Source organism: Microtus ochrogaster, chromosome 4, assembly GCF_000317375.1.
Source record: "Microtus ochrogaster isolate Prairie Vole_2 chromosome 4, MicOch1.0, whole genome shotgun sequence".
NCBI lineage: Eukaryota > Metazoa > Chordata > Mammalia > Rodentia > Cricetidae > Microtus > Microtus ochrogaster.
The window spans coordinates 40,763,191-40,780,770 of NC_022011.1; the positions used below are offsets into that span (position 1 = coordinate 40,763,191).

A 17,580-nucleotide genomic window follows, 5' to 3' on the forward strand; every position below is an offset into this window, starting at 1 on the left:
CAAAAAAAAAAAAAAAAAAAAAAAAAAAAAAAAAAAAAAGATGAGTCCAAGGAAGGCAAGAAGAGACAAAGAGATGCTTCTGTCCCAAACAGAAAACCTGCCAAGAGGCCACGGCGCTTAAAAAGAATTACATTAAAAGTATATGGCTTAAACACTCCAATTAAAAGACAGAAATTGTTGGATAATAAACAGATCCAACAATAAGAAACCTATCAAATAAGCTTTAAGCACAAAGATTGGTGTTACAGTCTGGAAGTTTGTGCCCACACCCAATTGTGTCCACTGAAACTTAACACCATGATGTCACCAGCTGTCCTCTGAGAGGTGACTGTGTCATGATACCCTTACCAAAGAAGCTGGAGGGAGTTTGCTTCTAGGGACATAGCACCAAGGTATGAAGGAGAGTTACACTAACTCAGCAGACACCTTGATCTCGGACACAGCAACATTCAGAACTGTGAACAGTAAATTCTTCTTGTGTATAACCACCCAGTGGAGGTATATCGTTATAGAAGAGAAAATGGACTAAACAATGATTTGAAAATATATAGACAGAATATGATATACCATGCTAACCCCAGTTAAAGAAAGTTATAGTGGCTACATTAGAAATACCAGGGGAAAAGATTATAAAAAGAAAGTGCATTTTGGCGGGGTGGAGGTAGCACACACCTTTAATCCCAGCACTTGGTAGGCAGAGGCAGGTGGATTTCTGGGAGTTAGAGGCCAGCCTCATCTACAGAACTAGTTCTAGGACAGCCAAGGGCTATAGAAAGAAACCCTGTCTTGAAAAACCAACCAACCAGCCACACAAACAACAAAAACCCATAAAAGTCAGTTTGTTAGCAGTGCATAATAATCCTAAAAAGAATACCCATGTAAGACCACAGAGTGTCAATAACACAAAACCAACAGAAGAATCCGGATTAGATAGCTCAATATTGCTTCCTCAGAAACCCAGAGAACACAAGCACGTAGACAAAAGAGCAGCAGGGCCACATGAGACCAAGGAAGGAGACAGCTAGGCGCCAAGGAAGCCACGTGCAGACAGGATGTGCCGTGCTGAGCAGGTGTCCAGCATCTAGGCTTGCTCTGCTCATCATATGTAGCTGTCAGAAGCACAGCACAGAAAACAAACACTAGGAGGGCAGCACAGGTGATCCGGGAAGGACTTATGCTGTGGACAAAACAAGGGGAAGGGGGAGTTCCCTGCCTACCTCACACCTGCTCAGTCCGAGGTCTCAACAAATCACAAGGCTATAAACACACACTCCTTCCACCTGGTGTTACTGTGAGGTAGGATACACCAAGGACTGTACACACACCCTGTCCCTGGGCAGAGACAACGGGAAGAGAGCTAGCTACCGGAACCAACTGACCGCAGAAAATCTTTAGACAAGCCAGGGCACTAGAAACCCAATAGACCCCAAGCTGGCACAGCCACCCTTCTTCCCCACCCAAACTGTTCCCCTACTGACAGGGGACACCACCCAGGTGTGCTGTCCTTCTCCCTGACTTCAATAGCTTCCTCACAGTGTCTTGCTTAGCATCTTAAACCCGGTTGTCAAATTCCTCCTAGAGCTTGGCAGGAAGACCAGCTTCTTACAGGTGCCTCAGACCCTCAAGTTCTGCCCCGCCCTGTGGTCCCTCTGCCCCTCAGAGGCCTCTGTGGAGCCGTGGGAGGCCACCTCACCTGCTGATGATGCCCTTCATCTGGATGTCCTTGTCCTCCTGCTGCCGCCGCAGCCGCTCCTCACCCTCTTCTAACCGCGCCTGGTACTCCAGAACCAGCTTTTGCGTTGTCTCCTCCTGGCACTTGAACAGGGTCTCATATTCCTCCAGCTTCTTGGTGGAGATTCGCAGCTTGTCTTGCAGCACTGCCAGGTCCTGCCAGAAGGGCAGCAAGCCAAGGGCCAGCACCCAGGACAGAGAGCATAGCCTCATCAGCCCGAGCAGGGTAGGAACGAGTCCAACAGTGAACAGCCAGCCCAATCCTGTGATGAGGCTCAAGCCTGTGGCTGCCCAAGGTCTGTCTCCTCCTCTCCCAGTCCAAACTGGGCAGTCAGGAGGAGGGTGAAGATTCAACCCAAAAGTTTGAACTTTTGTTTTGTTTTGTTTTTGTTTTTCAAGACGGGTTTCTCTGTGTAGGTTTGATGCCTGTCCTGGAACTAGCTCTTGTAGACCAGGCCGGTGGTCTCAAACGTACAGAGATCCATCTGCCTCTGCTTCCAGAGTGCTGGGATTAAAGGAGTGCAAAACCACCTGGCTGAACTTTGTTTTTTAAATTGGTTTTTAGATTTATTTTTTTAATGTGTGAGTGTTTTGCCTGTACGTGGGTATATGCATCACTTATAGCCCTGAGAAGTTTAGAAGAGGGTGTCAGATTCCTGGGACTGGAGTTCCAGACAGCTGTGAGTCACCATGTGGGTGCTGGGAACTGAACCAGAGTCCTTTGTAACTGCTAAGCCATCTCTCCAGTCCTGTGACCTTTTTATAAGAAACCCTGAGGTAAATGAAGGATACCTGACAGTGCCCTGAGAGGTAGACGGCAACAGAGGAGGAACAGCAAGACTCAGACAAGTCCCATGAGAAGCAACTGCCCAGCAAGATGAGATCCCAGCCTCCCAGCCTCTACCTGATCAGACCACCACAGGAACGAGACGGTAGTGCAGACAGGAGAGAACAAGGAAGAGGGGGAAGGCAAAACAAGGTATCCCGGGCTCTCCAGATGTGACTCAGCCTCTGGGGAGAAGGGAGGAAACAGGGAGCCTGCAGGGAGGCCAGACCTCCTTGCTCTCCTCACCATGGTGGCTCTGGGAACACCATGTCCCATGTCCCCAGATTCCTTTCACATACTGGGGGAAAGCAGGTGGGTGCAGTAAACCAACGGGGTGGTGGCAGATAGCAAATGCAGCATGGAGATGAACTCCCTTGAAGGGGGGGCACGGGAACAGAGAACATTGCCACCCTGAAAAAGGGCTCCTGCGCATGAGGCTGCAACAGGCTGTCCTAGAATTAAAGGGCCGAGGGTACTCGATACCAAGAGAATAGCAAGGGAAGCATCTGCCTGTAGGGTCCAACTCTGGCTCCCCCATCTACCTGGAGCTTGGTATCCAGGGAAAGGTAAGGCCCGCTCATGAGTCCAGGGAGGTGCCATGACTACTAAAGACTTGGGTGGGTAGTCAAGACACGCCACTGCCCCTGAAATGCTAGTTACATGGTGGGGTGAGATCCGGAACTTCCACAACTTAAATTTTCCCTGGGTAAAAGAGCACATCCCATTGACAACGTAGCCTTATCCCTTATCTTGGTAACTCCCTAAGTCCTAGGCAGACCTAAATCAAGAAGAAAGAACCCCTGCCTCTGGCTCCTTATTCCCAAGGCTCCCCAAGAGTCGCTAGCAGCTCCTTAAATGCCCAGTTGCAAGAGGCCTTCTTCAAGTTCTGACCCCCATGTCCCAAGACTGCACAATGCCCTCTCTCCAGGAATTATGTGCAGCCTGTAATGGAAACACTCTTGCTGCTTTCCTCCCAGCTCTGTGACTCTGTCTCTGCAGAGACTGACGGTGACAGGAGCAAGCACTGTCACCCCACTAAGGCTCTCTCAAGACCCCGTCCCCTCGTACTGGAGCAGGCAGCCCGCCCTCCACCCAGCCCAGCTTTACCTTTTCTGCTTGGCTGAGCTCCTCCTTACTCCTTAGCCTATCCCTGTGGGGGGGATCTGGGCCCAGGCCCTCGTCTTCTAACAACTGCGCGTTCATGGTCAAAAGCCAAGCGGCTGTGCGGTCCAGGGCATTGGGGCTCACGGGTGAAGGGCCCTACAATAAAACACAGCTGTGAGGGGCTGTGAGCGGCAGAGACGGTGGGCAGTGACGGTCACTAGGGAGTCACAGGTAGGGAGAGGACCTCAAGTTGCCCAAGTACTTTCTCAAGGACATCAACCTTTAGACAGCAGCCAGAGCCAGACAAAAGCCCAGGTGGGCTCAGAGCACCGTAATCTGCTATCATCAGGTGCTGTGGCAGCTTGGCTGAGGGGTGGTCAACCTACTGCACAGTAACCTGTCTTGTTGAAGCCCTTGGGTGGAAGGGCCACCTTCCTGATAGTTCAGGGGTAGGTTCAGTCTATGAGTGCCTTGGGAACCAGGGCCAGAGGGACAGGTGGGCTTGGGGTTTGGGCAAGAACTTTACTAGGCATGGACGAAAGAACAGAAACATGCTTTATTTCCTGACTCAGCCTAACCCTGGGGGACTGGTGAAGGAGCCTGGCATTCCTTAAAGATCCCGACTGTCAGAAAAAGGAGTGCATATGGTGGGTGGGCCAGGGGATGCGGCGGGACAGCCCCATCGGCATGGGATGACAGCTGGGTGCAAGTGAGGTGAAATGACCAAGGAAGAGCATGGCATGCATGACTGCTGGCTGACCAGGAGGCCCGCCCACAGTGCTGACCTGCTTGTGCACGGCGCGGGGCTTCAGCTCTGGGCTGTCTCCCTTGGAGGAGGAGGACTGTTGTCGCAGCCGGGTGCCAGGGCCAGCCCAGTCAGGTGATGCTGACGCCAGGGTTCCACTCGAGGGCCGTGGGTACTGTAGGGTGCTCAGCAAGGTAGGAGGTGTTCTGCCCCGGGGGGCAGGAGGTGGTGGCGGTGGTGGTGGCGGCGGCTGGTCAATCCTTCGCTGGGGACCAGCACTGTTTTGCCTTGGCACTGTGGGCTGCCCACCCTTCTCAGTCAGTGACATCTGCCGCCGTGCCAGCTCACCAGGCCGCCTCACCAGCTCTTCGGCAGTAGTGCTGAAGCTTCCCAGTTTGGCAGCAGCTGCCAACTCCTCACTGTTGCTGTGAGAGCTCAGGGAGCTGTGGCCCTCAGAGCCTGAGTCACCAAGGCCACGGGGTGACAGCGGCAGACCAGCCGCCATCTGGTATACAGGATTCTGAAAGGAGAGTGGGGCCAGCAACTGGGGCCGGCCTGGTGCACCCTCGGAGGTGCCTGGTGTGGTTGGTGTTGGCACTGCCCGCCGCACTGTGGCCAATCCTGCAAGACTCACTGGGGCTGCCCGGGCTGGCCACCCAGTCACCAGCTGAGTTGCAGGCACTTGCCCATCAGCAGGTAGGGCATCGGGGCCCACTGGGGAACCTGCCTCCCCATCCAGTGTGCGGGCATCCTGGAGGTCTACCATGGACAGGCTCTTGCTGCCGTTGGCCATCTGCAGGTCAGGCTCATTAGCTTCTGAGTAGCTCGAGCTGCGGGCAGGTGAGGGCTGGACCCCGGAGGACCTTGTGACAAAAAACAAGTCCTTGTTTTCGGGGGTTGGAGACGGTAACCGGGTGAAATCTATCAGACTGCAGGGAGACAAGCACACACAGGGAAAGAAGGGGAAAAGAACCGTGAGTCCAGCCTCATGTGTCCAAACCAACAGCACCACTACCTGCTGGGCCTGGCATCTTGAACCAGGGCTGCGGACACGGCTGGGTGGCAGGAGGGTCACTGGCGAGGTGGCTGTTCCAAAAGAACTTCTCTTTAGGGAACAGCCCTGCTAGTTCTAGGACAGACAGCTGGGCAGGACTTATCCCTGTAGGTGCATCTTGGGACAATGGCTGCCAGGGTCTTGAAGTGTTCCATAGTTAAACCTGAGTCCAAAGTTCGGAGGCTCTCTGCCATCCCTGGGTTCTGAATTGTGAACATCATTTTCAGAGTGACTGGGGCTCCTTCTGCCTCCCTCTTGTTTCTAGTCAGTCTAGTGGGGAGGGAGGGGCTAGTGAAACCTCTCCTGCCCCTCCTCCAACTGCCACTCTTTTTGAGTGGCAGGCGGGGGCTGCCATTCCTGACAAAAACAGGGTATCAGAGGAGTTGTCAAGGGCATGAGGCAAGCAGGCAAGTCTGAATCTGTGCTGCAGGCCACACTCTCCCCCACTCTACCAAGGCTGGACAGCTTTCTCATGCCAGATCTGTCTGCATCTTAACCTTGGACCTTGCCCAGACACCAAGCACAGCTGTAAGAATGTGCAAAGCTGCTACTACCCCAGAATGAGTCTCCCATTCTGCCACTCCACCTTCCTCACGAGCTGCTCCCATGCCTTGGCCGGGAGTGTGGCACACAGTCTAACCAACTCCACACTTCTTTACAAAACACTCCCTCTGCCTTTGAGGTTCATAGAGTAACTGTGTCCAGTTACTCTATGCTCAGTGCTCAGTGAAGCTGGGACTAGGGATCTCAAAACCAACTTTCTAAAGCCCTAAAAATACAAGAATGGATGTTTATTTTATTTATTTGTTTAGAGACAAGGTTTCCCTACATAGTTTGAGCTGTCCTGGAACTTAATTCTGTAGACCAGGCTGGCCTCAAACTCATAGTGACCCGCTTGCCTCTATCTCCCAAGCAAAGGCATTAAAGGTGTGCACCACCACACCCAGCAAGGGATATTTTTAACAAGGACAGGTCCTGTGGAAATCTCAGGGAATTGGGGTCAGTAATTATCCCTAACCACGGGCTTTCTCAGCTCTCTGCTTGTGATCAGCCTTAAACCCAAGAATGTCTTTGCCAGAAACAGAAATGAATTTTTTCCAAAAAGCATAAATGCATTACAAGTACCACCCACCTTCTCTGAGAAGCCTGTTCTGATTTATCCCAAATGTTAGCTCATTTCTTAAACTTGCCCCACACACTCTGGGTCTCGTTAGGCTAGCCGTAAGTACTTGTATGGGCATCATCTTTCCTAACACCGCAGCTGGCCTGTGCCTAGCCTGCATGCACACCCCACCTCACCCAGCACACTTGGCAGTTCTTACCCAGAGAGATCATTCTCAATCACCATCTTCTGCAGCCCAGCTGAGATGCTGCTGCTGCCAGAGCCTGGTGTGGAGGCCAGGTCATTGGTGCCAGGGAGCTGCCCACTGCCCGGAGTGCTCAGTGCTGTGTGGACATCCCTCAGGATACGAGGCAGGGGTCCCAGTTTGGACACAATGCTCTGCAAAAATGGAAAAGGCAGTCATCGCCTATTGGAACCCAGAAATGTAGAGCCCTGCTCCCCAGCAGTCAGACCCAGCATGTCTGCCGAGTTATAATCCCCAATACTGGTGTGGTGTGGCCTCTCTCACGCTATACCTCCCTACCCAAGAGGCATCTGTGCTAGCCTCTTTATCAGGGTAGACTTGTCCCCTCTACACCTTAGCCTGTAGATACAGGCCAGATATAGAACAGATACACGGTACTGGCCCAAGAAAATATAGTGCCTGGGCCCCTCTGAACCTCCCTGTCACAGCGTGGATGTGGCACAGGGGGTTCTGGCTGAGCTGAAGGGAGTGGACACTATCTTTGCAGGGGAAAGTCATGCATGTAAGAACCTGCAATTCCTATGGCACAGCTGTGGAGGCAACAGTTCCATTTCAAATTCTTGTCACACCCTATCTCTTTTGTGACAACACTGGTCATTTTCTGTATTTTCTGCCTGGTTCTGAGACCCACAGACCAGCACACTGGCTCAGGACTGGAAGGAGGGAAGAAGCCATAAGCAAAACTGCCTCCCTGCAATTTCAACAGCAAGGGTGCTGGTAAGACTCAGGAAGGGACTGGAGTCCACTAGTGTGCACGGGTGAGGTTGGCGGTATTCCCATGACAGGATACTCTGCTGCACTGAAAGGCCAGAGATGGTGCTGGACAGCCTGATGTAGGAAGACACAAACAGAGTGGACGACGGGTATAATGGCCGTGCACAATTAAGTTCTGACTAGAAAACAAACAGCAAAACAGAGATCCACATGTGCTCATGCCTGCGTGTGAAAACATGTCGACAAGACAGCATGGCAAACTACACTAAGGAATCATCTCTCGGGATGGGACAAGAGGTAGGAGACTTCTAGCCTGGAGTCAGTGATGTGGGATGTCTCTCTGGATGCTGTGAATATGTTTTATTACCATTAGTTAATAAAGAAGCTGATTTGACCAATAGCCAAGCAGAATAGAGCCAGGTGGGAAATCCAAGCAAAGACACAGGGAAAAAGAAGGCAGAGTCTGGGAGATGCTAGCAGCCACTGGAGAAGCAAGATGTGAGGTAACAAGCTAAGAGCCTCATGGTAAAATATAGATTAGTAGAAATGGGTTGATTTAAGCTGTAAGAGCTAGTTAACAATAAGCCTGAGTTAACAGGCCAAATAGTTTGTAATTAATATTAAGCCTCAGAGTGGCTATTAGGGAACTGGCGGGCGGGAGAGAAAAGTCCAGTTACAGGTCAGTAATCATTACTTTTGTAAAGTGACCCCCAAGAGACTGGAAAGCACGGTCAGTTAAGAAGTGGGTCCTGCAGCCATTGGGGGAATCAGTAGAATGCCAAGCTAGAGAAGGGCTGCTTGGGCTAGGTGACTGAAGGAATGTCAGGTATGCATACATGCTGACAGCCAATGGCAATTATAAAAACCTTTCTTTTCTTTCCTGAATTAGGAACCAAACTTAGGGCCTTGTGCATGCTAGATCAGCACCCTACCATGGAGCTACAAGCCCAAATTCCACAGAGGTTCCCAAATTCCAATTTGACATGGGAAGGGATAGGATCCTCAGAGTTTTCCCTCCCAGTGGCTACAAAATCAAGAGCAAGCATCCAAGTCAGACCCATTTCTCATACCATCAAGGGAAGGGGTGAGCATATGTGGTTCTTGGCCACCAGAGGTGAGCCCAGAGAAGCAGGTTCAAACCCAGTACCCAGAGCAAATGGCTCCAGCCAGTGCTGGGGAGTGAACATAGCACTCAGCTACAGAGGTCCCTGTGACAGGGAGTACCCTACAGGCTAATCTGTCACGCAGTGAGCCCTCCAACCTGGAGCTGCACCATCTAGTCCAGGCAACAGGCACCTGCTCAAGCTGGCTGACAGCTTCCCAGAGTAGGGAATGCAGGCTGGACAGCTCCCGGCCCAGGTCTATATAGCCCTCGAAGCCTGCTGTGTTGGAGAGGGTCTCAGGGTTGGAGATCTCCAGCAGGAAGCGCTGCATGTTGGTCCACTCGTGCTCCAGGAACTGGTTCATGAATGACATGTACTCCTCCTTGCTTCCAAACCTGGACACAAAGGGCAGCCAAAGTAAGTGCCCTCGTTTGAGTCAGGTCCCATCTCCCTCCCCATCACAGCTACTGCCATTCAAGAACTCTTGAGTCACCAGGGCCCTCTTCCCAAGGCCAGGACCACTCTACCCTTCTCAGGAGCTAAAGTCACTAGAATGCTGTGTTCCCTCTACAGACTGCCCCTTATGGGCCCCTGCCTAGAAAGCGATCTGAAGGCCTGGCGGTGCACAGGTGATCCTCAGATCACCCTTGGCCCAGGTCTCTTGGAGTCATTGGCACGGCAAGTCCAGCGCCCTCCTCCCGAGTTCCGTATCTCAAGTGTAGACACATCATCCACAAGACAGCCAGCCAGAGGCTTGGCAGTTGTCAATCCCCTTCCTCTTCATCTCCAAATGACAAGGCCTGCTGACTGATCTTCTAGTCACTTAGTGACTGCTGTCCCTAGCAGTCGCTGGCCTCCTTCCCCGGTGCCTCTGTCATTTTTTGCCTCAAGCATAACTACAGTTTCCTTCAGCATCTCTCCTCCAGGCAGAGCCTGCTCAGCGTAGATCCCTTTCAGGATCCAAAAGAGGCAAGGGCCATGCTGAGTGGTGTCCCTCTACACATGTGGCCTTTGGCTCCCTGCAGCCCTCCCGTAAATTGTGCCCTCTGTCTCTTCTGGCTTCGTCTTAATGCCTTAGATTCCTTGGGCACCAGGCCCTTACCATCACGCTAGCCTCTGCTGCTGGCCCTCCCATTGTTCCTCCCCACCGCCGCAGGCTCTCCTAGGTCTCTAGTTTGTGTCTTAGTCCCATTCGTCGACCTACTGCGCGTGTCTCCCTGGCTGACGTGCTGTGCTCCAGAGGCATAGGGCCACAGTTAACTCAGGTAGAGTCAGGACCCAGCACAGAGAGACTCTGGAAAAAGGTTCAATCTACAACTATAAATTAATAAGATCACCCCATCCCTGCCATGCCTAATTACACTCTCTAAAATGGTGGCCAAAGGGTCTGGTTGAATACAAGATGCTCTTGCAGAGGACCCGGGCTCATTCCCAGCATGACATGGTGGTTCATAACCATCCCTAATCCAGCTCCATGGGGTCTGACGCCCTCTTCCGACCTTGCAGGAACCAAGAATTTACGTGGTATACAGACATACATGAAGGCAAAACGCACATAAAATAAAACAAAATCTAATTTAAAAAAAAGAAAAGAAGAATGCGGCCCCCAACCCCAGAGGTGCTTTATAGGCAATCATCTTGGCAGCATTACCCCAAGTGCCCAGCTACACGGGAAGTCAGCCATTCATTGCAAAGTGGAGCCTGATCTTAAAAGACACAGGAGAACCCTTATGGCATGTTATAATAATATGTTAATTCAAAAAAGCAGAAGGAAAAAATATCTTGTCTTCCCACCTTTGAAATCCAAGGAAGCATACCAAAATGGCATGTGCTTTTCCTTGGGAGGATGGGTGTGGAGGAGGTTTTATTCTGAAGTAAGTGGTGGGGCGGGGTGGGGGTAGGGGTGTGGCTGAGAGTGACAGGGACAAAAGCAAGGCCCGCTGCACTAGCCCAGGTCAGGTACAGACACACCCCAAGGTTCTGTCCTGGTGGACCTCAACCCCATGGGACCAGGACACTCACTTGGCAAAGTTGGCCAGGTTCTGGGTGACTTTGGCGATGAGCGTGAGGGTGCGAGCCGTGCGGTCATCAGGGTACTCCTGAAGCAGGTTGAAGAGCGAGGGCGACATGATGGCAGGGCAGAGGAAGCGCAGGAAGAGGGAGGCACTGATGAGCCGTTCACTGATATCTGGTCGGCCACGGCTGCTGCACTCCTGCCGCCATGAGGCGAACACCTCTTTAAGCTCCCGTGGGAAGACACTGAGTAGGGACAGACAAAGATGGGCCTGGGGGTCAGGCAGGGCCCAGGACAGCACAGGGCCAGATCTGGTTTCACTGCCATCTCCATGCCAACAGTGGCACGAGCTCAGGGCTCTGCAGACAACTAGGCAAGATACCTGCTGGGCAGGGAGGCTGCTCAACAGGCCAGAGACAACACCACACAGGGTGGGCTCAAGGTTCACGTGGGCATGCGCTGAGGCTGGCAGGACAGACTCGATGCCAGGCTCAGCAGCAAGAGTGACACGACACTATCTCGCATCTTCCCCAGGGGAGACTTATCTTTCCACCCTAACAGGCTTCTGGGTCTGAAGGAAGAAGAAAACCATAGGGCAGATAGATTGCTGTTCCTTAGGCTCCCATTTCTGCCCAAATGTCATAGGAATCTGAGTTTTTCACAGTGCTCATGATGACTGAGCAGGAGTACCCTCAGCTAGTGAGAACACAGCTTGCCAAGGTCTATTACACCTTCCCTGCGGTGACGCAGTAAGAAGGCATAAAAACAGGATTCCTGGTTCCACTGAATATCCCAATCCACCTGCCCACCTGCCTTAGGGTGGCTTTCCTGGGTTTCAGTTTCAGGTTCTCTAAGATGAAAGGAGGCCTACCCAAGCTCTCAGCGCCATCTTTAGACTTGATCAGTCTGACATGGCTCCCATCCCCCTTGCCTTGCAAGTCTACAGTAGCCCAGTAGGGCATGTGGCAACAAAGGAGGCTGAAGCAGCAGGGCTGCCCTAGAGAAGTGGGGGTAGGCAGGCCTCATGCCTGGTGCTTGAGCCAAGTGATGTATCCTGATAAACTTGTCCAGGAGAGAAGCCTCTCCAGATGCCAGAGGGGAAAAAAGGAGACTCCTACCACACAATGTCTTCCCTGTGGAACAGAGGGCAGAGACTGAGAACTCAGCTCCGCAGGAAATGGCAGTGTATTCTGAGGGACCTTGAGACTTTCCAGCTGTCTCCATGAAAGCATCTGGTGCAACACAGGCTGAGGGACCTGGACAATAGGTGCCTACCCCCAGGACTGGCCATTGACCCTTCCCAAGGCCACTGCTCAGCCAGTTGGCCTGCCTTTGCCTGTCCTTTGGGAATAACAAACACCTCCCATTCCAGACCTGCCCTGGCGGACTCTAGAATGTTCCCAGTCACAGCACAGATGACTAAGGCCACGGGAGGGGCGGGTCTAAAGTCTTAGGGCGGGGAAGCAAACAAAAGGAGGCTGGAGGCCTAGCTGGTGCTTAGGCATTCATACCTACTACTGCTCAATTGATTCAAGTGTGAGAACCTTCAGGAACAGACAGGGGAGGAGCCTTGAGAGTAGGTGCCAGAAAAACAGGATTGTACCAGGGTGCTGACACTGGCTTCGACCTGTGCAAGCTGTTCACTATAGAGTGGCCAATGAACTGCCATCTCCAAGTTCCTTCCATCATAAGACACACACAGGTACATACAGACACACACCTTACAGATGTTCTAGAGTGCTTTCCTAGAACTCAGAAGGGCCCTGACAGGAACCTGGCAATCCAGCAACTCAGTGAGGTCAGCTGTTGGCCCAAGGAGAGTGGGGAGGGGGGAAATCTGACAGAAAAGAGGACAGCCAAGATGGAAGGATGGGAGACCTAGGCATGTGGCACTGACCAGTAGGAGTTGATGATCTTACAGAAGGCCAGCTCGCAGCACATCTTGAGGTTGCCTTGGTGCTCAGGAAGGTCGGCAGCTGAACACTTGCTTGGGTCCACTTCACAATTCTCATCCGACTCATATAGAGCTTTGATGAACTCACCTGCGGTTGGGTGAGCACGGAGAAGGCAGTGAGGGACTGATGAGCGCTGCCCAGCCCTTGCCACCTGCTGGCCCAATAATGTCCCCAACTACCTAATGCATCCTGCAGGTACTTCTGACCCACAAGTTTGAGGTACTCCTCGATGGCCTTGGTGGCCAGTGTGTTCTCTCGGAAGATGAGGTGCTCGTTGTCCCCACAGCGGTCCACTTCTGACATCATCAGGTCTGTTAGAAAGTCCTAGGAAGACAGGAGGAGAGCAGAGCAGAACCTGAGCTGAGCAGATGTGACGGCAGAACCATCACTCTTCTCGGCTGCTGGACACCCCAGCAGGCCTCGGACGCAGCTTGCTCATAGCGACACAGCGGGAAGACACTGGCAGAGGAGCTCAGCCACACCTTCCTCTCTGGCTGCTCTGACTCTCTGACTGGGTGGCTGCTCCCTTCCTCAAGGCCAAGGCAACCTAAGACCCAGGAGAGGGAAAAGAGGCACAGCAGAAAGAGACTCAGCGGCAGCAATTGAGGAGGGGCCAGTGCAGACAGAACCTGCAAGAGAGCCAGCATGGGCTAGAGTTTCTGGAGCTATGGAAACCACTCATTCCAATGTGCTGATTTTTGGGGATCCTTTTAAACACATAATCAAAACCTTGATCAGGTGATGGGAGCACACACCTTTAATCCCAGTACTCAGGAAGCAGAGGTAGGAGATCCTCTGAGTTCAAGGCCAGCCTGTTCTATAAAAGAGAGTTCCAGGACAGCCAAGGTTACACAGAGAAACCCTGTCTCAGAAAAAAACAAAAAAGACCTGGGTTCATGAGGCCTGATTAGCCAACAAAAGAAGGGCTGAGAGATAGGTAGGTCTGGGGGCGGGATGAGCTACAGTTGGCCTCTCTGGGATTCTAGAATCCCATCTTGGAAACCCAGTGAGCAGAGGAGTAAGGAGCCCATCATCCCTTAGAGCCATCATGGCTCCTATTCAGAGCCGCTGTCTTCCTGAGCTGCAGCAGGTGCTAGACCTCAGCACTGAAATAAGACTCCTAAGAGCAAAGCACAGAGAAGGAAAACAACTTGCCCATGGCCACACAGCTATCTGGGGCCAGGTATTGCCTCCGAGGCTCCATTATCCCTCCAAGATTATACACAGAGTTCATGGGGGTGAGGAAGTCCTAGGATGGGAACTTGAAAAGCTTAGGTAAACAGGACCTGGATAGAGAGCAGGGGATGTCAGGACACAGGTTTGGGAACCCCAGAGTACAGCTGTCACCCCGGGAAGGCAAACTGCCTACCCCTCATTACACAAGTAATCTTCTATATGTGTTCTACTTGGCTCAAGAATATTCTGCCAGTTCTAGATTATTCCAGAGCATGAATTACTTTCTATCCCTCCATGCTAGGTATGCTTCAGACATCATTAGAGCCACAGGAGCCCTTGGGACTAGGAACTAAAAGCACAGCAGGGAAGGGTTAAGCCTCCCAGCTTGCCCTCTTTGGTCCAAAACTTCTGTAATTGCCAGTCTGCAGCCTCTCCAGCCCACTACCCACCAGCAAAACAAAGCAGTACCACTTGGGTTGGAGGTGGATCAGCAGCTAAGAGCACTGGTGCTCTTCAGAGGACCGAGCTTGAATTCCCAGTACCCACGTGGTGGCTCACAACCATCTGTAACTGCAGTCTTAGGGAGCCATGCTTTCTTCTGGCCTCTGTGGGAAGCAGGCATGTATGTGGTGCACAGATATATACACGGGCAAAGCACCCATACACAAAGAATAAATAAAATTTAAAAACCAAACAACAACAATAAAAACATGCAGTACTTCAAGAGATGACCTATCTGGCAGGCAGCCTGAAGGCAGGCACAGGGGAAGAGGGTCCTGGCAACATGGAGTCACAGTGAGGCAATCCCTCTCCCTCCCTGTCCTACTGCACAGTGCCAGTCAGTCCAGCAGCAGTGAAAGATGCAGAGGACAAGGGGCTTCCAACCACAGCCTCACCCTGCCAGGGCCTCTAGCAAGAGGTCAGAGTTGACCAAAGGCTTGTGGAATCTTAAATTACTGAGCTCTGCCCAGTGGGCACCCAAGCTCAGTTCCCTGGGGGCTCAGGTGCCCCGCTCCCTCCCTGGCCAGTCACCTGAAGTCTACTACAATGCAGGCAGCCAGGACAACTCCAGCTCTTTGTGTTCACTGGGAGAGTCTCACCATGCGGGCAGAGAGGGAAGCCATATGCTACTGAGCTAAGCAGGAAAGAGATGGTGTATCTACTGGGGACATTTTGTCCTCTAAACCAGGAGGGTGGAGTGGAGGTGTCCTTTCTGGGTCCTTTTCAAGAGCAGCAGGCTGTGAAAGGTGGTGGCAAAAGCAGGAGCTGGGCCCTTTCAGTTGTGAAGCAGAGCCTATTTGCATGATTCTTTGATCCCTATTCCTGCAAGGCACCAGGGCCTCAGCTGACTGTCTACACTCAGCAAGGGCGCACGTGCACCCATGTGCTTGTGTGCAAAAGCCATGCGTGAAGGTGTGGTGGAGGCTGAGCTACGAAGGTGGCTCACCTGTTGAGGATATCTGTCGACCCATATCCCATTTGGTATGTGGGTCTGGGCTCATATACTGAAAGAGCCCAGCTACACAACTGCTTGAGTACAGCAGGGGACAGCAGGGTAGGCCCACTCTGCACTACCGTTCCCGGTCCACTCATTGCACTGTATCTTCAGGGTTCAGCTCTGCTATTGGTAGTGTACAAAGTTCTCCCCAACTTATGGCATTGTGCTCAATTTTAGGGAGCCCAACTGGCTGCAACGGGTATCTCCAAAATGAAGCAGATTATGTAACCCAGGTCCAGAAAGGGTAGACAGCCCAGCATCCATTGGCAGTCTTTCAGCAGACAGGTAGCCACACTCACCTTGACCTTGCCTGTGCTCTGCAGGATGTGCACTAGAGCGGATGCCATCTCCTCCTTGGTCTTGGCACTGAGGATGGGCTCGAGGGCTGCACACAGCCCCAAGTAGTGGTTAGTGATGTGTTCAGCAAACTCTTTGTACATCTCCATGGGCAAGATGGTGATGGTCTGGTAGCGTGCTTTGATTCGGATCATGGGCCCAGGGCCTTTGCTCCCCTTGGGATTGGGTGTCACCACTGGGTACCACTTCTCCACAAACTGCCGCCCAGCCACAGAGGCAGCTGGCAGGCTCACCAGGCCTAGGTAACTGTTGCGTTCTTTTTTCTTTTTCTTGTCCGTCTCCCTGTACAAGTGGACAGTGACTGTGCGCAGAGGCGGCAGGTTGTGGAACTCAAAGTGCTCTCCCCAGAAGACATTGTCCGTCTTGAGCTTGCCCGTAGTACGGGCATACAGCACATCATCCAGGCAGAGCTCACACAGGTATTTCTTCTTGGCTGGCAAATCCTTGGCCTCAATTACCCACAGCTTCAGGATGTGCTCTACACGCCGGCTATTGTCCTGCAGAAGAGGGGTCTGGGGTGGTCAAATGTGGCTGCTACCTACCTACTGGCCAGCCCAAAGCCCAGGAGTCATCAGAGATCCGGGAGAGGTTGAGTGGCAAGGTATACAGGTAGTGACAGGAGAGATCCCCATGGATAGGGCTCCATCTGTCTACACTGTTGATTGCTAGCTAGCTCGCTAACCATAAGCACCTGATTTAACCTGGGCCCCAGGTAGGTCTCCTAGAAAACAGTACTGAAATAGCCCTGCCTCAGAATGAGACTGAGGAAGGAGTAGGCACAACGTCTAGAGCCTTACAGGCGGTGTCACCATAGTTTCTCAGTCTCTCGGGCCATAAAGCAACTTAAGAGGTAGGTGACTGCTGCTAAGACACCTTGTTTAGCGATGTCATGGTGATCATGATTCAATTTAGACCAAGTCATCTGGGAAGACAGACACAGGAACGATTACGGTCAGGGCCTAACCAGATGAAGAGTCCAGGGACAGTTGAAGATAAGAGGATATCACCTGAAGAAGGGTGTAGATGTCTAGGCTAAAACAGAACTCAGGAGCCACAGCTGGCTAGGAGGAAGTGGCACTGTGCAGGACACAGACTCCAACTTCTAAAAGGGGAATGCAGCTCCGTGTCCCAGGTTCTGCGGTGTATAGTGTTGGGAAGAAGTACCTAACAGCTGTCAAACTCAGTTCCTTCCAGTCGGCTCACTCCTGCCCCCACTCAGGATTCATGCCTCTATGTCCTCGTGTCTGGGTTTCAGCAAGAGTGGGTCCCGGCCTACCTTGTTGGGATGCACTGCTCGCCGCAGGTTCTCCATCCATTTGTCTCGTTCAGCTGCTGACCGGCAGGAAAAGCACTTGCTTCCCGATGATGTTGTCACCTGTTGGGGCAAACAGGACGGTGTGGGGGAAGGGAATCACAACAAGGCTGGTCAGCTAGCAAACGCCAGGCTACCATACTGCACAGCAGCCACAGATGAGGCAAAGAGAAGCTGCCTGATACCTCTGAACCCCACTGTACCCCCGCAGGTCAGCAGCAGGAGAGTAGTTGGGCTTTTGGGTCCCTGCCCCACCTCTCTCTTATACAACAGAAAAGCAGCTTCCTCACTCTGGCCTCCCTCTTCCTAAGAAAAGAGACAGTATGGGGTACCCTGCTGGAGTCAGAGTGCATACTCATCTCAAGTATAGTCTCCGTAAAGGCAGAGCACAGGCTCCCAGGAAACGAACAAGGGTCGGCTTCATTCTAAACTGACCCCTTCTAGGAGTTCCCTTCACCCATCAGTTAGTGGCAATAATGATCACAGAAACCTAGCAGTGTGCTAGAGTCTAGAGAAAAGAGACCCGAGGTTCTTGGATGGGCCAGGCCTGAGACACACACTCACTCTCTCTCTCTCTCTCTCTCTCAATCTCTCTCTCTCTCTCTCTCTCTCTCTCTCTCTCTC

The 17,580-nt window shown here is 52.3% G+C and overlaps 1 protein-coding gene across 10 annotated transcripts in view; it reads right to left on the reverse strand.

Moving 5' to 3' along the window:
• The window catches only part of Dab2ip (DAB2 interacting protein), a 173,154-nt gene that overhangs the window by 6,212 nt on the left and 149,362 nt on the right, over positions 1-17,580 (reverse strand). For 8 of the 10 annotated variants that reach the window (XM_013345903.2, XM_026789777.1, XM_026789791.1 and 5 more), the window contains 10 exons: positions 16,921-17,019; positions 15,587-16,141; positions 12,793-12,937; positions 12,556-12,700; positions 10,667-10,903; positions 8,838-9,039; positions 6,783-6,961; positions 4,447-5,335; positions 3,665-3,817; positions 1,694-1,887 (listed from right to left, as the gene is read on the reverse strand). In XM_013345903.2, the coding sequence (XP_013201357.1) occupies positions 1,694-1,887; positions 3,665-3,817; positions 4,447-5,335; positions 6,783-6,961; positions 8,838-9,039; positions 10,667-10,903; positions 12,556-12,700; positions 12,793-12,937; positions 15,587-16,141; positions 16,921-17,019 (2,798 nt within the window). The remainder of the gene's footprint in view (positions 1-1,693; positions 1,888-3,664; positions 3,818-4,446; positions 5,336-6,782; positions 6,962-8,837; positions 9,040-10,666; positions 10,904-12,555; positions 12,701-12,792; positions 12,938-15,586; positions 16,142-16,920; positions 17,020-17,580) is intronic. The other 2 variants (XM_013345902.2, XM_013345904.2) reach the window with 2 other exon arrangements.